The sequence below is a fragment of the Trachemys scripta genome, chromosome 2 (genome assembly GCF_013100865.1).
Source record: "Trachemys scripta elegans isolate TJP31775 chromosome 2, CAS_Tse_1.0, whole genome shotgun sequence".
Lineage (NCBI taxonomy): Eukaryota > Metazoa > Chordata > Testudines > Emydidae > Trachemys > Trachemys scripta.
This window is the reverse complement of record NC_048299.1, coordinates 247,625,101-247,646,962: the sequence shown is the minus strand read 5'-3', so window position 1 is coordinate 247,646,962 and position 21,862 is coordinate 247,625,101. Positions and strand designations below refer to the sequence as shown.

The 21,862-nt window shown below is 42.7% G+C and overlaps 1 protein-coding gene across 5 annotated transcripts in view; it reads right to left on the bottom strand.

Annotated features, from left to right (window-relative positions):
* Positions 1-21,862, bottom strand: part of FZD6 (frizzled class receptor 6) — a 47,234-nt gene that overhangs the window by 5,912 nt on the left and 19,460 nt on the right. For 4 of the 5 annotated variants that reach the window (XM_034763426.1, XM_034763427.1, XM_034763428.1 and 1 more), the window contains exons 3-5: positions 8,459-8,655; positions 2,964-3,981; positions 254-402 (exon numbers count right to left, since the gene is read on the bottom strand). In XM_034763426.1, the coding sequence (XP_034619317.1) occupies positions 254-402; positions 2,964-3,981; positions 8,459-8,655 (1,364 nt within the window). The remainder of the gene's footprint in view (positions 1-253; positions 403-2,963; positions 3,982-8,458; positions 8,656-21,862) is intronic. The other variant, XM_034763430.1, reaches the window with a different exon arrangement.

Sequence of the window (21,862 nt, the reverse complement as noted above, 5' to 3'; positions counted from 1 at the left end):
TCAATTTAAAGGACCAAATCAGTAGGGAAGTATATTTTCTACCTTATTAGGGCCCAATCATGTAGTCATTGCACAGATAAAACTTGAATTGATTCCAGTGGGAATTTTACCTATGTCCAACTGCAGGATTGGGCCCTGAGAGAGTAAACAACAATATTTTTTCTATATCACCAGACATATATTTAAAGGGACACATGTTACAAATAAGCTTAAAATAAATGTATCAGTACCACATACAAAGAGTTGCTCTTACTCTCTCTTGCGATTTCTGTTGAAGAAACTGGCCCATTCAGAACAGGTCTTTTTACTTCCCACCCAGAATACTGGAGAGATGCCAACAATTAACGTCATCAGGTACTTCATCAGAAACAAAAATATTTCTGGTCTAGCTAATGCCTTTGCCTGGAAGATAACAAAGTTTAATAAACAAATGCACACACAGACACAGACACTTGGACTCTTGACAAAGTGCAGAAAATGAACAGAAACCATGTACAAGAGCATACTGAAGTACTTTCTATTTTACACCAGCTATGCTATACTGCATTCAGACACACTATGGACTGAACTAAAACATGCACAGTCGAGTCAGATCTGGTTAATCTTTGCATATGGAGATGTAGTTGAAGATGTGGACAGGAGGTGAGGCATAAGGGGAGAATTTTTTAAAAACTGGAAGAAAAGATTATTTGGAGGGGGGGAACTGTATTATTAAGCAGTTTCTCCAGCGACACACTGCATATTTGGGAGCTTCCTCTGGATACAGAAGAGATGATGGAGTGGATGAGTTAGAGTTAATTACATGAAGCAGGATCTTCAGAGAGCCTCAGGACGGTATAGAGAGGTGAAAGTAAGCCAGTCCAGTTCAGTCCGGCATACCGGCAAGAGACGGTATACAGCCAACTGTACCAGCAGGGAGCAGCTTCCCCAGGCCAGCAATCTAAAAGGGCCCTGGGCTCCTGGCCACGTATGGAGCCCCTGGACCTTTAAATCACCGCCGGAGCCCTGGGGCTCCCAGCCGCTGCAGCTACCACTACAATGGGGCTCCGGCGGTGATTTAAAGGGCCCGGGGCTCCCGGTCGCTGCTACCACAGCCAGAGCCCCGGGCCCTTTAAATTGCTGCCAGAGCACCGGGGTAGTGGTGGAGATTTAAAAGGGCCAGTGATTTAAAGGCCCCCGCCCCTTCCACTGGAGGCCCCGCCCTTTCCGGTTGAGGCCCCCCCACCCTTGCTCAGGACCCTTGCCGTGTGTACTGGTAAGTCCCTTAAGTTACTTTTACCCCTGACAGTATACCAGCGTTTTCTGCTGTTTATTGCAACATTAATCCACCTATGTGCAGAACAGGGTCTCAGTTGTTGAGACATTTAACTCATTAAGTGGTTATTTAACTTCCTCTCCCATGCCCCAAATGTAATTTGTTTTCTTGATTAATCCACTTGTCTCTGTATCCTAGCCTTCAAAGCACTAGTCACTCTTTTTGTTAGTTAGGTACCCGTAGTTGTTGAAGCTGAAGCTTTTGGTTTTATTTTGAACTAATCAGGGTAAAAAGAGAAGCCATTCTGTAGTTAATAGGTTTTTGTCACTGGAAAACAACAACAAGTACAACACAAAGGAACAGATCCAATTGTATATTTCTTGGTATAATATTTGATTGCATATGTTTGTTCTGTTGCTATTTACTCTCTCCAATAAGCTAAATAATCCTTGATATAATTATGTCATTAATTTCTTATTACTGTGCTGCTATATTTAAGCATTGCAAGGCAAACTTGTTAAAGAAGGAATAGATACCTCAGCTCTGAACTTCCTTACTTTAGAGGATTTAAGTTGACAAGGGACTCAATGCTTTATCCACTGAAGACAGTGGATATTTTGTCACTGACTTTAAATGGGAGCAAGAATAAGTATTAAAGACCCAGTCCTATGCGGGGCTGTACTCAACTCTCATTGACTTCGATAAGAGTAGAGGGTACTCAGAAACTTGCAGGACCAAGCCCTAACGTTCTAAGAATTTTGTATTTATTTTCCTTGTTTTTATGGTAGCTCATTGCAGTATAAACATTAATGGTGAGATGCAAGGCAACTGAAGTTTGTAACTTGACATGAAAAACTAACAGTTCTCTTACTGATATTTCCTTCTTAAACACCAGCTCATAAATAGAGAGGCATAAACCCAAAATTACTTGACATGACAGAATTTTATGCATTAGAAACAAAATGTAATCCATAGAGAGTACTGCACATGTGCAGTTGGTATGCATATTAAAGTCTTTCTGAAGACAATTTTTAAATCAAAAGTCAAATTTTAAACTTGAACATCTCAGCAATTTAAAATATATATTTTTAACATTTCTAAAACTTAAGTCCACATTACCAAAAATCAACTTGGACATATGTAGTCATAGTTGTGTGAAATAAAGAGTGAAAAGCTCAGTATTTTGTACTTGTACAACTTAAGAAAAGACAAAACTGATTTTAATCAAATGTGGCTCTGACCAAAATGTTCTAATTTGAATGGCTAAAATTAGTTGCTTAAATCCATATTTAGATACATATTTCAAGGCAGCCTCATTTTCAGAAATGAGGAGTAACTTTAGGCACCTAAATTAGAAAATTTGGGGCAGTAGTTTTAGGAATAGCGGCCTATTATGTAGAAAGTTTGAACCATGAACAATTTTTTATGATTAAGTTCAAATAACTTAAAAATTTAAACTCATTACTCTAAAAAGATTTTAAGTGCTAAGTGCCATCAACCTGATTAGCTAGAGATTAAATAAATTGACTGAACCAATATTTATGTTGAAAATATTTAACTGGTCTATGAATTTTATATTGTGTGCATTTCATTGGCTCTCTTTACCTACAGTCTACCCACTAAATGTTGTTACAAATATCATAATGCATTTCAGTGCCTTTTTTATGTTAACATTAAAATATGAATGAAACAAAACATTACTCCTTACCTGGTAAGGACAGGGAATATGGTACTGATCACAATGGTCAAAGACCCAAGTGGTCTCCCAGATTCTCCTATACATCTGCTCATAAACATAACATCCAAGAAGTGCCACCAGTGGTACCAGGTATAAGCCACTAAAGACTCCAATTCGAATCATAAATTTCTTTAGCTTCTCTTGGTTTCTGCCATCATGCTGTATGACTTGCCGCACATGATTTAAAGAAATAATTCCAGCTAAAAGGAGAGAGAGACCAACAAAAACACAAAAGCTCAAAGGCAAAAGGACAAAATATCGAGATGCATCCAGGTCATAGAGACCAACAAAGCAAACTCCACTGATATTGTCCCCTTCAACTTTGTTCATTGCAAGAAGCATAATGGTGAGAAAACCAGGTATGCCCCATGCAACTGCATGGAACCACATTGCCTTTTGTTCAATAGCTTCACAGCTCCATTTTCTTCCTGCTGCTAGGAACCAAGTGATCGTAAGAATCACCCACCATATCGTTCCTGCCATAGTGAAAAAATACAAAACCATAAAAAGGACAGTGCAGGCTTTGTTTTGAGAGCCAAGAACAACTGTTTCACCAATTTCTAACTTTTCATCTGCCTTGTTACAAGCAGTTCTATTTCCCAGCAAAAAGCCAATGAAGTACATCAGAGACACTATACTGTAACAGACTGAATAATATATGATTGGCCTCTCTGGGTATCTGAACCTTTTAACATCAATCAGAAAAGTCAAGAATGTGAACAGAGTAGCACAAAGGCAAAAAATTGAAACTATTCCAATGAAGCTTTTGGCAACATCCAGCTCATAATTTTTGAAGTACATATTGGGACATGGGGGTGCACACTGATCGATTCCCAAAAACTTGTAGCCTTGTCCATTGGAAGTCTGCAGATGCCGTGGACACCAAAATCCATAGTCCCTTCGAGCCTGCCCTGGGGTCTTCTGTGTTCCATGGACCTTTGTGGTTATAGCAGCAGTGACAGGAGCAGTTTCATCACAATCCTCCAGTCTACACAGATTAAGAAAAGTGCATGTACATTAATACTCTTCCACTATCAGGCGTTCCCTTATTTTACTGCTATTATTCTTAAGGGTGAAAAAAACTGTTTCTGAGTAATATTTTTATACATGATCCAAAACTTAGCTTATGAGAACAAAATCAGGTGGCATTTAGAAAAAACTTTTAGCAGAGTTAAATAAAATCTTTAATGTTAAGTTTAGAAGAACAGTTGAACACAAGCTAACTATTCTTTACAAAACCTTGGTTTTGTATTCAGTTGGTTATGAACAGGGCTGCCCCTGGAATTGTGCCGCCCCAAGCACGTGCTTGGTTTGCTGGTGCCTAGAGCCGGTCCTGGTTATGAAACACTTCAGATTCTTAAATTAAATAAAAAAAAAAAAAAAGACATTTTGCAGTTGTTTCTTTACTGGTCTTATTCCACATCAAAATTATATACATGTAAATGCGTGAAAAACACCCATCATAGATTTTTATATCTGGTTGACAAATTGTTGTTTGAGATTCACAAGCTCCAATCCGAATATAGGAGTGGAATGTTGAACATCTGGGATATACAGATGGAAATATCATTGCTTTTATTGGACCAGCCCAATGTTTAACTGCTGACAATAGTGGTTTGATTGTGTTTCAAATCACCTACTCTCAGAAAGCTTTCTTCCCATGGTACCCAGTGGCTCCACACTTCTTCCTGCTCTTGTTCTCAGCTCTGTAAGGCCCCTTCCTGTGCCAATTAATTTGAAATCAAGAGATCAAGACTATGAGATCAAAGAAGGGATAAACAATTCAGGCTAGTGGGAATTTAGAACATTCTGTAGAAGTCTCATAATAGCAGAGTAAATCCATTCAAAAAGGGAAAGACTCATTATTAGAAATGGAGAGATGACCTTTTTAACATTAACTCTGCCTTCACTAATGGATCTGCTTGGTTTTATATCAGCTGATAACACTACCTCAGGGGGAAAATATTTACAGAAGCAGTCAAATGGTGAGGACTGTCTATCATAGAACTGATAAGGACTTTGATATTCATAATACATTACTGGAAATTACCTAACTGAAAGAAACAGGAAAAATAAAAGGAGAGCTAGTATAAAAGTTGAACACAATTGTAATTAATTTTTCCTCTAACTTTTTTTTAAAGTTAATTTAAATATAGCTTGTGACATTTAGAATTTGATTGGACAAAATAATCTGTTTTATAATGACCATTTCTGCATTAGCAGGTGAGGGACTTATTTTATGGCTAGATTATGCAATCTTTACTTGAGTAGGAACACACTTATTCAGAATGGGTCTACTCATGTGTGCAACTACTCACCAATGAGTCTGAGTTCCACAATTTATCCATGAGAGTGAGATTAGATTAAGAGTGCCTCTGTAAAAATGGCATGGTGGAGTTCCATGATCATGATTTCTCAGTGATTTCCATAAGAAATGTGCTCAGTTTAAAAGTAGAAAGGTTTTTTCCCCCTAAATGCCAGATGGACAAACTCAGCTTGGGCTCTTTGTTTCATCACCACCATTAATAAAGGTTCTTTTGGACAAATTAGATTGGTCTGAGAATTCTAGAGACTGAAGTCCTTTTTAACCATACAGCAGGAACATCATGCACTGCACCAGTACAAGCTTATCTCGCCAACATACCAATTTGCTTTATCCTTTTTCTGCAGGAGTCATCTCTAAGGAGTCAGGAGTGTCTATCTTAGGGTTCTCATTAGTGCCTGTCTCTCTTAACACTCTCTAGGCTCATTCAGTCTTTGGCCTTTCTGAGGCTGACAACAAGAGTGCCAGTTACTGCTGACTCCAAGGGTCATTTTTGTGCTATGGACTCTGTGTTAAGAACTGGACAGAATGGGTTAAGAACCATCTCACTTCGCATATGAGCAGTAGAAAGTATTAACTTTAAGTTACTATTGTCAGTAGTAGAATAATTTAGAGATGCAATGGTTCCTGGAAAAAACTGAGTATTTGATTTTAAAATATAATTTAGAAAATATACTGAATCTCTGAATAAGATTCTAAGATGGCGAATTCTACAGAACAATTCTGAGAGAGGTTTGTAGCTCTGCAGAGGGGCAGGGGTGAGAGTCTGAAATGCTGCAGAGCCTGAATATCCCATGGGCCTCCATACCGTTTTTCCATGCTACTGCTCAACCTGTCCCCTGCCCTTGGGTCCCTACTATCACAGACTCTCTCTTCCCTGTGGCTATGCACAGTAAAGAGGTGACTTATGATCTACAAGTGCCTAAATGGGGAAGAGATTTCTGATAGTAGATGGCCCTTTAATCTAGTAGAAAAAGGCATAACGATCCAATGACTGGAAACTGAATCTAGATAATTCAGACTTAAATTAGGTGCATATTTTATTTCTAACAGTAAGAGTCATTAACCATTGGAACATCTTACCTAAGGATGTGGTGCATTCTCAATCACTTGAAGTCTTAAATCAAAACTAGATACCTTTCAAAAACAAATGCTATAGTTGCCAACAGAAATTACTGGGTGAGGTTCAATTTCCTGTATCATGCAGGAGTTCAGACTAAATTATAATAATGATCCCTTCAGGCCCTCAAAATCTATGAATTTATGATTATCCTTCTGGGGGCTAAAAGAAACAAAGATAAGATTTTTGTGAAATACTGAATATTGGCATGCAGCATAGATAAAGTAATGGGAGGTTTAATTTGTTCAGCTAAGTGGTTAAGATTAAAATAAAAGCCTTCGGTACTTAGTGATGTATAGACAGAGTGATTTATATTTCATAGTACTTTGGGGGCTGTAATACTTCGGTCTAATTTCGGTTGTCGGGGTGTGTGTCTGTCTCCTGGGATATACAGGAGGTTAAGCCTGGGGAATTCTGCACCACTGCGTGTGCGCAGAATTCATGTCCCCAATAGATTTCTTTGCTTCCCTGCAGAAAAATTACTTTATAACAGGGAAGCAAAGGGAAACTGCAAGAGTGGTCACATGCCCCTCTCCAGCAGAGTGGGTGCGTCATTTCAGGCACACAGAGCAGCTGGCAAAAAGGTAAATCACTGCAGGGGGTGGGGCTGGGTATGCCCCAGCTGGTGACTCCTACCCTGTGCTGGGTCCAGTTGCTAGTCCCAGCTGGGCTGGGAGAGGATGGGACTACTTCTTCCCCTGCAAGGAGCAGCCAGAGCCGGGTCAAACTCACCTCCAAAAACCTCCCCCAGCTGCAGGAAACTCCTTACACACACCCTGTTTCCTGCCACGTTGCTCCTCAGCTGTGTGAGTAGAGGTCACGGTATGGGGAGCTATTCCCACTGCCCACAACCTGTGCATCTGGATCCCCCCATACACAGACCCCTGTCGAGCCTCACCCCCCACACATCCGAATCCCCACCCTTCCAAGCCTCACCCCCTGCATCCAGATCCCCACCCCTGCTCCCAGACCACCCCTCGCTGAGTCCCCTGCACTCAAAACCACCATCCTCCTGCACCTGGACCACCCCTCACACTCAAACTCCCATCCCACCAAGCCCCACTCCCCCAGCACCCAGACCCCCCCCACTGAGCCCCCCCCCCCCCCCCCCCCCCCCCCCCCCCCCCGCTGAACTTCAACCACCTTCACCTGGACCCCTCTGCAGAGTTCCATTACTTCTGAACTTGGAACCCCACCCCCGCCCCCCAACAAGCCCCTGTGCATCCAATCCCCCCAAACCTGGACTCCCCCAGAGCTGACCGCACACAAACTGCCCCACACAGAACTCTCTCAACCCACACCTGGATCCTCCCCACACTAAGCCCCTCCACATTTGGATTGGCCAGGCTGAACCTGCCTGCCCACACCTGGTGAGTCTGGGTGGAGAGGCATGGCCCTGTGGTGTTTCTGGGACAGAACTGGCCCTTGCGTTGTGTCAGGGTCAGGTGCTGCCTCACTGCTGAGTCGGTGTCCTGGGGGAGGAGCTGCAGGGTGATCTTCCACCTCCATGTAGCCAGTGGCCTGTGCTCCCCACTGCCATGTTGCAGCCTCCACATTTATTGACAAATACAATTTGCAGAATTTTACTGAATTTTAGAATAGTGTGCAGAATTTTTAATTTTTTTTTGGTGCAGAATTCCCTCAGGAGTAAGGAGGTCACATTAGATGATATGGTGGTCCCTTCTGACCTTAAACTCTATAATTCTTCATAAAACCTCTGTGAAGTAGGTAAGTACTATTATCCCATTTTACAGATAAGGAAGCAGACAAATATGTTTTAAGCATTTTGTACTGAGACAAAATTACTAACAGAAAATCCAGGAGATCAGTTTAATAAAGTGTCTTGAAGAGAAATTTCTCTCTTGCTCATGTAACCTCTCAGGGTCCCCACTAGTGTGGGGACTACTCTGAAGCAGATATTAACACATTCTCGGTCTCAGACTTTCAAGTTCAGCTGTGGGTCAAATCTGGAGTGTTTGAAAATGTCACCTTCATTGCCTGTCAGATTAAAAGGTACTACACCTGTTACATTCCAGTTCCTCCGGCCAGGTGATCCCAAAAGTGTCTATCAACTGTTTACAGTCGGAGTACACTCTCTCACAAAGTCTTCGACAAGGGTGAATCACATGAATTTGCTTCACGCAGGCAGGCACAAATGCTTTACACAGAAATGTGTGGACATCTGGAGAACAGTGGAGATTCACAAGAGGAAGAAAAGGCTTTACAAAAAAAAAGAATGATTTTGATTAGTAATTTTTAAAAGAAACAGATCAGCAAGTTTAAAAACCATGGACTTAACAGAGACACTGGTTTTATGGATTTGTAACACGCCTTACAGCAGGGGTAGTCAAATATTTTTTGTGAAGGTCCAAATTTCTTGCTCAAGGTATAGTCAAGGTCCGGACTCCAGTGGGAAGAGCTCCAGCCTGGCAGCGCTCCCTTTAGGGAAGGTGGATGGGGGGGCACACCCCCCCACCCCGAGTTATGTGTCAGCCCTGGCTGCCTGCCGGGGCTCCCGCTGTCAGCCCTGGGCTCCATTTAGGGAATTACATGTCTGTCCCAGGCACCTTCTGGGGCAGTGGGAGTCCCGACCACCCAGGGGGTGACATGAAACGGGGGGGGGGGGGCAGGTGCACCCCCTGCCCTCCCTAAATGGCACCCTCTTTGACCAGGGGCACACAAAGCACGGTTGCCACAGTTGGGCTAAACTGCAGGCAGGACTGAGCTGCAGTTGTGCCTTCTGGCCACTTGAGCACGCTGTGGCCCCTGTGGGGCAGGTAGTCAAGCGCCTTCACTCCTGCTCCTCCGTCGCAGGCGGTGGTGGCCAAAGGGTGGTGGAGGTGGCAGCAGCAGGGTGAGTGTTGGTGCAGGCTCCTCCACCTTACCCTGCAGCCCCAGCTCTCCCAGGCTCAAGAACACTGCCAGTCACTTCTCTACCCACACTAACCCCTCTCCCCTGCACTAGCCGCCCATGGCCCCCCCCAGAGTTGCACAGTCCAGTTAAAAGCCTTTGGCAGTCTGGATTTGGCCCACAGTCCACCTATTGACTACTCCTGCCCTACAGCCTGCTAACCCTTAATTGTCCATTTCGTTTTAAGTGGTCTCCTACAGAATGTGTGAGCCTCTTGTGTTTAACAATCTGTCCAACCTTGTATTTTAGCTCAGACACTCTCATTACCTTTTCCAGACCTGAAGAAGAGCTATGTGTAGCTTGAAAGCTTATCCCTTCCACCAACAGAAGTTGGCCTAATAAAATATATTACCTCACCTACTTGGTCTCTCTCATATCCTGGAATCAACATGGCTACAACAATACTGCAAATAATTTTAATCACTATGGGTCTCATTTTACTTTCATGTGGATTTGAAAAGATATTATGAAAAAAGACTACTTGTTTGACAGTTATAAAAAAGGATTGTAACTAGTGATCTGAATGACTGGAACAAAGGACTTCTGAATTCTGTTAACATCGCTAACCGTAACTCTACTCCGATATCTTAGTCCAGTGGCAACCTCTCTATCTGTGAAATGAGGATAGTACTATACACCTACAAGTGTTTTCTAAGACTAAGGCCTGGTCCCCACTAAGCCCCCACTTCGGACTAAGGTACGCAAATTCAGCTACGTTAATAACGTAGCTGAATTCGAAGTACCTTAGTCCGAACTTACCGCGGGTCCAGACACGGCAGGAAGGCTCCCCCGTCAATGCCGCGTACTCCTCTTGGCGAGCTGGAGTACCGTCGAGCACTTCCGGGATCGATCTGGGATCGATTTATCGCGTCTTAACCAGACGCGATAAATCGATCCCAGAACATCGATTGCCTGCCGCCGGACCCTCCGGTAAGTGAAGACGTACCCTAAGATTTTCAAAAATGGGTGCCTAAAGTTAGGATCCTAATTTCATAGTTAGGCACCTAAATAAGTGGCCTGGTTTTAAGAACTGCTGACAACCTCGCAGCTCCCATTTACTTAAAAATCTTGGCAAAGATATATCACATTCATCACCATGGGATCTGAATGTCTGAGATTTGTTATGATTAATGTAATTAAGTAACATTGATTTTCTATATAAATATATTCCAAAACTCAAAAACAGGCCAGCATTCCTCTGTCAAAGGTTCCAAGTTTATATCTTCACTACATAAAGTAAGACATTGAATTACTGGTAACCACTTTTACCTAGCAACTACTAGCATAAAATTAAATACAACTTTAGTAATAGCTTAATGCACTGTTTTCAGGCAGGCGGGCCTACTAGAGGAAAAATAACTTATTTATGTTATACCAAATTGATTACTAGGTAAAAACATGGTTTAACTTAGACTGCAGTCCCATCCACTAGTTACTGCTAATTTTGGAGGGTCTATTTGCCATTATATTGACAATATATACCAAGTGATATACCTAAACTAGGACAGCTACTTGATTAAATGGAACAGGAGTACTTGTGGCACCTTAGAGACTAACAAATTTATTAGAGCATAAGCTTTCGTGGACTACAGCCCACTTCTTCGGATGCATATGCTTATGCTTCTTCGGAAAGCTTATGCTCTAATAAATTTGTTAGTCTCTAAGGTGCCACAAGTACTCCTGTTCTTTTTGCGGATACAGACTAACACGGCTGCTACTCTGAAACTTGATTAAATGGGTCTCTTTTTGTGTTACTGTAAAAAAAACAAAACAAAAACACCCTCCAAGATGCAGGTAATATTTGTACTAAGTTATGGCTCCAACTAGTAGTCAAATATGTATAGCAGGAAAGTTGAAATAATATATGACCCATATGAAAATCTGTAGATAAATCGGATGAATGTGAGGAGTTCTCACAGTGGAGCAGAATGTATGGTATAAGCAAATGGGACAGAAAGGAAAAACTGTTACCCAGCTGTTTCTTTCCAATTAATGGATATGTCTCCCAATCCTTATTATACCTTCTGGCAGCTAGAAACAATTCTAAAGCTGTCAGTCAGTGATTGGGAGAGGGAGAAGTCAATTTTTGATTCTGCAATGGAAACTAACATTAACAAGCTGTTTTTCAAACCAAGATGCTTTAACGTTCAACAGTAAAGATCCCCTGAGGGAGAATGGGATTGGTGGACATGCTATTTAAGAGAAAATAAATACATTTTTTTCCTCACAAAACTACATGTCCAACAATCTTCATGATACATAAGTAATAAAATTTAGAGGTGTGTTTGGGATGGGGAAGATAAAACAAACAGAAAAGCCCCTCATTAAAAATAAAAAATGTTAAGTTGGCACTATGCCATGGAACAGTCTGGCTGTGCGCTTCATCTGTGGATTCCATTACAGAAAGTAATGCTTTATGAAAGTATGTGCACTTGACCACCTGTCTTTGCAATTGTCTTCTGTTGGAACCCTAAGACTTGAGCACTTTCTGCTGAGGAGGCAGGCACAACTCTTGTATAATGTGCAGCAAGCAAAAACCCCAGAATATCCAATAGCCTGGTGGAATGCTGGAGACCCAGGTTCAAGTCCCTGCTCCAGATCAGTTTCTCCCACGTCCTAGGGAGTACCCTAACCACCAGGCTAATGGATTTTCTGGAGTTTCTCTTAATTTTGTCAAAAACTTCAAAAGGTCTCAATTTTGTCCCACTACAAGGGACAGAGAAAAATCATTTCCCATCCAGCTCCAGCTGGGGTGCGGGCTCCGGGGTGGAGCCAGAAAGGAGGTTCAGGGTGCGGGAGGAGGTTCCCGACAGGGGCATGGGGTTGGAGTCGGGAGGGAGTGAGGGCTCCAGCTGGGGGTGTGGTCAGGGATGAGGGGTTTGGAGTGCAGGAGGGGGTTCCAGGCTCAGACTGAGGGATTGGGGTGCAAGCTCCGGGAGGGCGTTAGGGTGTGGGAGGGGGGTTCCGACCTGGGGCAGGGGGTTGGAGTGCAGGAAAGGATAGAAACATAGAATCATAGGACTGGAAGGGACTTTGAGAGGTCATCTAGTCCAATCCCCTGCACTTACGGCAGGATGCGGGGTGTGGGCTCTGGAAGGGCAGTACTTACCTTAGTAAGTACCATTCTCCACCCTATCAGGGGCTCTAAGTGCCCTCCCATTCTACCCCCTGCAACATGCCAGAGGCTGTTTGCATGTCCCTGTCAGGGCTTGTAATGTGAGCAGTCTGACCCAGTGGTCAGAGCCTCAAGGAGAGTCAGGGTCGTGGTCAGGAGTCATGCCAAGGGTCAAACTGAAGTCAGTAACTGGAGTTAGGGAAAGGAAACAGGAAACAAACAGGAACCAGGCAAGGAAAAAGGAACTTGGTGTCAGGGATCTGGGCAGCAGTAGGCCTAGCAACTACTTGCTCTGACAACAAGCATAGCAGGAACAGAGATCTTTATGCTAAGAGGTGTCCAATCAGCAGTCTGCTGCTAGTCAGTTGATCCCACTGAATCAACCAGTGCAGCCCGTTTGCAGGTTATCAGCTACAGTTTGCTTACCTGCCCTTGTAGCAGGTGCAGAGAATATGATTCCTGGCTTGGTACACCCACAGGCCTGGGCTTGAGACCTATGGCATATGACAGTCCCCCATTTGCTCCTATGCTACACGCCAGGGTGTCACTATAGCCCCCTCCCATGCCAAGGCTCTGTATCTCCCCCTTCCCACCCATGCCTGGGCCCCTCATTCCCCCCACCCCATAAGTAGGGGTTTTGTGTGGGCCCCCATTTCAGGGTCCATTATTTCTTCCCTGCCATGCCAGGGGTTCTGTATGAGTCCTCATTCTCTCCTTGTATTCTTATTTCAACCAGTTCTTTGATCTATTGAGAATTACTAAGGTTAAGATTTAGTCATGGATATTTTTAGTAGAAGTCATGAACAGGTCACAGGCAATAAACAAAAATTCATGGCCTGTGACCCATCCATGACTTTTACTATAAATACCCTTGACTAAGTCTTAGCTGCTTGTGGGGGAAAGGGAGCTTCGGGACAACTGCTCCAGGGCCACCCCTAGGACCGCTGCTGCAACTGCAGAAGTCATGGAGGTCCCAGAAAGTCATGGAATATGGGTTTATGGAAAACAGATCCTGTCAAACTAACCCAGTATCTTTTTTTCATGAGGTTACAAGTTTGGTTGATAGAGATATTACATCAACACTGTTACCTTTAACATAAAATTTCCCCTATCCACCCACACAACTAAAGCTCTTCCCCAGCCATCATCTCACATCTTGATTACCACAATATTTTCTCTGGTCCTGACAAATGCAATCTGGCCCTGCTGAGATCCATTCAGAATACTATTGCAAAAATCATTTTCCTATGCATAGCTTCGACCGTGTCTTGAACCCTCTCTTCACATCAGTCCACTGGCTCCCTCTTCTCTATCGTATCAAACTATTTTTGTTAAGCTTCAAAGTCCTTCACAGCCTATTCCCACCCTGCCTTCATCTCTCATTCAGTACAGAAAGGTTGACTCTTGTCTTCGATCAGTCCATGTCAGCCTCCTTTGTCCACTTGATAAATTTTCGAACAAGCACCTCCCATGTAGTCTCTCATGCCTGGAGAAGCTAGCATGCTAAAAACAGAGTGTAGCTGTGGCAGTATCAGCAGTGGCACAGGCTAGCCATCCTGAGTACATGCCTAGGGTCTCAAATGGGCATGTACTCGAGTTGACTAGCTCATCCTGCAGCTCATGCAGCTGTGGCTACATTCCATTTTTAATGCACTCGCTCAATGAGAGCTAGCATGAGTATGTTTACTTGTGTTGCCCTGGATTTGAGGGGTATTTGTACCCCAAGATTTGATCAAGCTAACTGCAATCATAATATGGGCATTCAGCCACCATGAATTAATAAATAGACCACATAGTTAAGGGTTAAATTGAAAGCAGGCTTTTAGAAGCAAGGTCAAAACTAACTGGCAGTTTCTGCTAATTAGAATGGGAGGAGGGGAAAAAAGTCAACAACTGAGACTGAAAACCTTGGTGGATGAAAATCTTGGATTTGGGCACCTTTGATATAGAAGTTTATGATGTTAGGAATGTTTGTTAATAAGTAGTTTATTGAAAGTTAGGAAAAGTGCTGACTGAGTAGGGGTCACTATGACCTATGAATTTTGTAGAAGTTAGTTATACAAGACAAGCTAATGCAGTGTACTTTGGAGCAGTCCTCTGAAGCCATCTTAAGAGATTTTTTTTCCTGGCGCCTTTTCTCCCTAGCAGGTGAGCAACTGGTCCCTGTGAGCCTGCTATTAATTACTCAATACTGTTCCAGATTTTAGGTAAATATTTGGGATGTTCTAAACCTATTTTTTTATGTCTGTGTGTGTTTAAATCTAATAAATTGCAGTATTAGATAGAGCACGCTTACTTGCATTAATCTTTTATCAGACGGAATTGCTGTGTTCCCATTGATTTATTCCTGACACTGCCTGGAGTGAAACAGTTACCACTGCTGTGGGTTCTGAAAAACCCTGGGTAGCAGCTGAGCTGGGAATCACACCCCCAGATCGAAGTGTAGATATACCCATTGTTTCCTTGTATTTTCCTGTTGAGCTGGCTGTATCCCTGTTGTCTCTGGGTCTTATACTGAGATTGTAAGTTCTTTGGGGGCAAGGACTGTCTTTTTGTTCGCTGTCTGTACAGCGCCTAGCACAATGAGTCTGTAAGGCATTTGAATGGGTACAGCACAACTTTTTGATTAAAAATTAGAATGATACAAATTATCATGAAATTAAATGGATTAAAAACTGTCTGACAGGTCTCAAAATGTAAAATATATGCTCTAGTTCAAACAAGAGTTAATGCAGGGAAGTGCTCTGGCTTGTGTTAAATAGGAGGTCAGACAGCATTATTATAGCGGTCCCTTTTGGTCCTGTAACCTATGACTAGGGTTGCCAACTTTCTAACTGCACAAAACCGAACACTCCTTTCCCGCCCCTTCCCCAAGGTCCCGCCCCTTTTCGCTCCATCCCCCCTCCCTCCGTTGCTCGCTCTCCCCCACCCTCATTCACTTTTACCGGGCTGTGGCAGGGGGTTGGGGTGTAGGAGGGGGGTGAGGGCTCTGGCTGGAGGTGCAGGCTCTGGGGTGGGGCCATGGATGAGTGGTTTGGGGTGCAGGTACGGGCTCTGGGTGTGGGCTCCAGGTGGGGCAAGAAATGAGGGGTTCTGGGCTGGGGGTTGAGTGCAGGGGGGGGTGAGGACTCTGGCTGGGGCTACAGGCTCTGGGGTAGGGCTAAGAATGAGGGATTTGGGGTGCAGGATAGGGCTCAGGGCTAGGTCTGGGTGTTGAGGGGGTATGGGTTCTGGGACAAAGTTTGAGTGCGGGAGAGGACTCCAGCTGGGGCAGGGGATTGGGGTGCGGGACGGGGATCAAGGTCCCAGCCATGCTTTCTGCGGCTCCCAGGAAGCAGCTGCTAGGTTCCTTCAGCCCCATGGCACATGGGTGGCCAGGGAGACTCTGCATGCTGCCGCCTGGGTTCCTTTTCGACCAGGCGTTCCAATCGAAAACCGGACGTCTGGCAACCCTACCTATGACTACCATTACTGTAGCTATGACTGTTAACAATTCCATTCGAATCCCCATCTCTTTCATTACTCAGAATTCCAACCAGAAGGGAGCAAAAGCACCTGGGAAAATATTTTCAAAGCCACAAAAGGGCAGTTAGCTGCTTAACTCCTATTGAAGGGCAACAGGAGCTGGCCATTTAACTGCCTTGTGCCTCTGATCACACACACACACACACACACACACACACACACGTTTTTCTTTATATTTCCTCTAGGCTTTAGCCTGTTACAGTTATTTTACAGAGTAGTAAGAGTAGGAGTTTTAAAATAATTTAATTGTTGTAAAGATGCCCTCCCTATTATACTTCTTCCAAGTTAAAAATATATATATATTATTTTATAAATGGTCACAAAGTTTAGAAACAGTATAAATATGAAATCATCATTTAAATCTTAATAAAAGTAGCTGCTGTGAAAAACTTAAGTACAGTGATTTAAAATCTCAGCTTTCCCAAATGGCTTACAAACAACAACAAAAACACACCACACTGCATTTTGAGGTCTGAACCCAAATTATAGATGTCACTTACAATTCAAAACCATCATAACAAAATGCTTCTATTCTAAGCACTACAGATCTGAAATCTTTGTGCAAAACTTTCAGTTATATATAGCTCTCTCCATGTAGATTATACAGAGCATAAATGTGAGACAAAAATACACTGTAGACCTTCAAATAATTTTATTATATACCCCAGATACACAGATTTTAAGGCTCGACGGGACTACTATGATCATCTAATCTGACCTCCTACATAACACAGCCCATAGAACTTCCCTGAATTAATTCCTGCTTCAAGTCCAATGGCTACAGTTGTATTAGAGCACATCTTTTAGAAAAACATCCAATCGCCATTCAAAAATTTCCAGTGACCCATCACAACCTTATAAATTGTTCCAGTGGGAGGGCAAACCTCAACTAGCTGATGATAAAGCTAACTCAGGGTTCAGGTGCTATGTCCTTCATATATTTATATCCATACTATAATAAATGGATATAGCTGGTAGAGCTCTATGCTTTTTGCAAATAGCAAACAACATAAAACAACAATGTATAAAATAACAAAACAAAACCACTCTGGCACACCAGGTCAGAGTGCCACTTACGTCTGACCAGGCCAAATCTCAGTGACTGGCATTGCGACCTGATGCAAAGGGTTGTAGCACAACTCACTCAAATTTGGCCTAGCTGCCCCAGGCTTATCATGACGGAGGGGTGGCCAGGCCAAACCTGTGTAGTACTGCAGCCCCATGCGCCAGGTCACAATGCCCAGAGTGGGGTGCTAGACCCAGTTCCACCAAACAGGAGCCATGTGGGATGAGCATGGAATGGGCTTGCTCTAGAGAGTAAGCTAGCTCTCCAGCCCAGCCTCCCACCCCCTTGAGACAGGACGCAACCTCACCTGCCCCCGCCCAGGGGACAAAATAATACTCAAATATGAAATTGCAGAACTATTAACTGTGGTATTAACCTATTGCTTAAATCACCCTCTATATCAAATGACTGGAGAGTAGCTAATATAACACCAATTTTTTTTTTTTTTTTTTTTTTTTTTAAAAAGGCTCCAGAGTCAATCCTGGCAATTACAGACTGGTAAGCCTAACTTCAACACCAGGCAAATTGGTTGAAAAATATAGTAAAGAACAGAATCAGACATAGCTGAACAGGATATGTTGAGGAAGAATCAACACCGCTTTTGTAAAGGGAAATCAAGCCTCACTATTCTATTGGAATTCAACAAGCATGTGGACAGAGATGATCCAGTCTCAGACTCAGACTATAAGGCCAGACGGGACTATCATGATCTAGTCCAGGGTTCTCAAACTGGGAGTCATGACTCTCAGGGGGTCATAAGGTGGTTATATGTGGGTCACGAGCGGTCAGCTCCATGGGGCTGACAGCCCCGAGCCTCCATTAAATTAACTTAACCCTCCCCCTCCTGTTTTTAATGTATAAGGTGGAGGGGTCACATTCTGAGGCTTGCTGTGTGAAAAGGGTCACCAAAACAAAGTCTGAAAACCACTGATTTGCCTGACCTTCTACACATTGCATGCCACAGAACCTCACCCACCCACTCCTGCAATAGACCCATAACCTCTGACTGAGTCACTGAAGTCCTCAAATTGGTGTGAAGAAAGTGAAAGTGTCATTGACCCCTTTGCATACAAGAACCAGGGGTCACCCAGTGAAATTAAAAGGCATCAGGTTTAAAACAAAACAAAGAGGAAGTACATCTTCCACAGGTTGACTGCAGCGTGTGAACTCACTGCCATGGATGTTTTGAAGGCCAGACTTATAATGGGTCTCAAAAAAGAATTAGGTAAGTTCATGGAAGATTGGTCCACCAATGGCTATTAGCCAAAATGGTTAGTAGCAACCCCATGTTCTGGGTGTCCCTAAACCGCCAACTCGCAGAAGCTAAGACTGGACAATAGAGATTGGATAACTCAAAAAGTTACCTTGTTTTCTTCATTCCCCCTGAAGCATTTGGCACTGGGCACTGTCAGATGACAGGATACTGGGCTAGATGGCCCAGTGGTCTGACCCAGTGTGGCTATTCTTATATTCGAACACAAAATTCCAGAGAAATAAATAAAAAGAATTTCACAGGACTCTAATAATTGAATTACTGAATTTCTTTTGCTATGGAGCACACACATTTTTAAAATATCAATACTGCTGTTATCCAAAGAAATCTCATCACTTGTGGGATCTTACAGAAGTAGTAGTAGTTAACCTTACCCTCCTAATACACTGAAAAGCCATTAATCTTCCATCTGCCTCTGAGTATACAGGTGTATCCTGGTGGGATGGCACAGGATGAGGCTTGGGGGAAAAGAGGAGCTCTGGCTTCACCAGCATGCTTCCCTTCTGCCCCCCACCACACATAGACATGTTCATTAGTATTCAATGAAAGCTTATCCAACAGAGCTGTGTGTGGATGGTCCTTCCCAGGAATTCTGAGGCAGCAAGTAGAGGAACAGCTGCACCCAATGATATACTCTACTCCACCTGTCACGATCTTTGGGGTACCCGGAACTGTGAGTCGCCTTATTACCTCCTGACTCTAGCAAGAGGTAGCCTTGCCCATGGTGGCTGTCAGCTCCCTAACACCATCAGCCTGTTAGCCACTCAAGCACTCTCCTCTGGCTATGCCAACCCTATCTTTGCGTAGGTGCCCAACAATAGATGCACCCCAGCCCTCAGTTCCTTTGAAGCATTTCCCTGTGATATCCAGCCCGTGACCCTGGTTATTCACATAAATTCCAGATCCTCTGCCTCCAAAGGAGCAGTGTACCCCATTTTACTAGTTTTACCTTAAATCACCACTCCTACATAACACAGTGCTTGTAATAAAATTAATGAAGGTTTATTTAAGAATAGAGATTCAACAAGACACTGATAGAAACAAAATGATAATACAAAACAAAATAATAAAATACAAACTAGGACTTACACTTATTAATAGTTTCCTTTTCTATCTAATAAAGTAGGTTTTCCCCCAAAGTTCAGTCTGTTATAGAGCTTGCTGGCTTCACAGGAACCAAGATCCAAACTATTATGAAAATACCCCTGCCCCATAAGATATTTCCTCAGTGAATGGATACAGAGTGCCTCAACCCACCTTGTTTACTAAAACAGTCTTTTGTCTTTATTCATAGGTAGGGCAAGAATCCAGTTAGAGAGCTGGCAATCAATGTTCCTTTTTTGCCTGGAAGTGGTTTCAGTTATTTGCAGTTGTGTCTGATGGTTTTCCATTGATAGTCGTGGGATGGAGCAAAGCTAGAAAACGGAGGGGAAGCTAACCGAGGGATGACAACTTGATCCTGCTTGAATGGGCCATCACCAAGACATTATCCCCAGGTGACTAACTTTTACTCCAAGTCCATAAAGCATACCTTTAATATAGTTACATTATTTCTTAAATATTACTCATTCATACATCTTGTAATGATAATGAGTCTTGATAAGTTATGAGCTTTCAATAGATACCGTACATGTTACCCCTTACAGCTAAATACCCTACAAGAGGTGTGTGGCATAGTGAGTTTGTCAGGTCTGAGACAAGAGTTGTTTGCAAAGAACATGGGACCCGTTACCAAGGGGCCTACTTGTCACATACACACCCTAACACTTATACCCTCACCTTCACTGCTGCCCAAATGAGGAAAGGGTATGAAGAGGTGTGTGTTGGGGGGGGGGGCGGCGAGGGGGAGAAATCAGGCATTGGTGGGAAGTACTGAACCCCATATATATATATATATAAACAAACAAACTAGAAGATCCTCTGGTTTAGGAGGCTGAATCCCATCACTGATCAAGTACAGAGATAAAAACGCTGAAGCCGGTCTTCGACCCACCCAACAAAATGAAGCCCAGAAATCACAAGAGTTAAAATTCAAGGAATTTCCGATCCATTCTAGAAAAAAAAACAAAACAAAACAAAAACAAACAAACAAAAAAAAACCACACACACCTCATGAGAGAACATGGACCTTAGGTTAATTAAGAGTCTGTCATGTCAAAGTAAAATTGGCTAGGTTAGCTACAAGTCTCCAGAAACTCTGATCAATCTAGAAAGACTACACACAAAGCATATCACAGCCACAATGCAATTTGCATAACAAAGATTATTTGACTCTTATTTTGGTTCATACAAAGAGAATAACCTAACTGGTCTTGATAAAAGTATAGGAATTTAATAGCCTATTTTCTGGAGATATATAGTGAATTTTACCCAAACTACGAAGTAACTTTAAAAGAATCCAATTAGAGAGCTGGAAATCAAGTTACGCTGAAGACAATTCCCATTGCTGATCAGAGAGATGAGGGACTATGTTAATTATTTCATGACTTTTAGAAAAAAATAAAGTTGGCACAGAAGTTTTCAATGTTAGGTTTCAGAGTTAACAATTTAGATTATCAAAATAAATGGCTACTTTATCATTCTGCTAATTAAAAATTTCTCATACTCCGTCCCCTTAAATGAAAATATTATCTAACCTAAAAGTACATTTTTCTAATTCAGAAGCACTGAATAAGACCTTTCTAGCTACCCTTACTTAACAATCAAGTTAAAAAAAAAAAAAAAAAAAAAGGAAGCACTAACGGAGACCAACCTATTTGGAAGATGTAACACCCCAGCATGATGGCCTACTTAATAATAAGGAAACTTGGTGTCCACTAATTAGCAAAATATTTACAGATCTTACAGGGTAGGTTACACAATATTTTGAAGCAAGCCTCCCAGCATGGGTCAACAGATTCAGGCTAGTGGGGTCACACTAGCGCTCTAAAAAATAGCTGAACAGATAGTGCTTTGAAGTTGTGGCTTAGGCTGGAGTTTGGTCTCTGAAGCCCGCCCCAAGCTTCAGAGCCGGAGATCCAGTCCAAGCTGCAACTTCAAAGTGCTATCTATACAACTATTTTTTAGGGTGCTAGTGCAAATCCCGCTAACCCACATCGGTCAACCAGGACTGGGAGACTCACTCCAAAATGCTGTGTAGACCTATCTACAGAGACCTGACTATAGACTGTTCACCTATGGAGTAGAGGCCTACTTACTTCAGATCCTGTACCTCAAGCATTAAGACCGACACCTACTTTTGAAATGGCAATAGAAGGATCTCAAAGCAGCAAACATCCTGCCCTAAGTGAATTGTTTATGATTTGACAAGGAATGACAGAAAATAAATTTGGAGGTTTGAGAAAGCAAAACCATTATCTGTTTTGAGAAGCTTTGGTACACAGTTCCTTTTGTTTGACAACCTAAAATTCACAATTTCTGGATTTCAAGATGCAAATGTACATTGCACACATGGCTCCTTCAAACAAAATTTTTTGCAACTCACTGAACTTGTTTAAACCATTTTAATGCCGTTTAGCTACCTTCCACAGACAAAC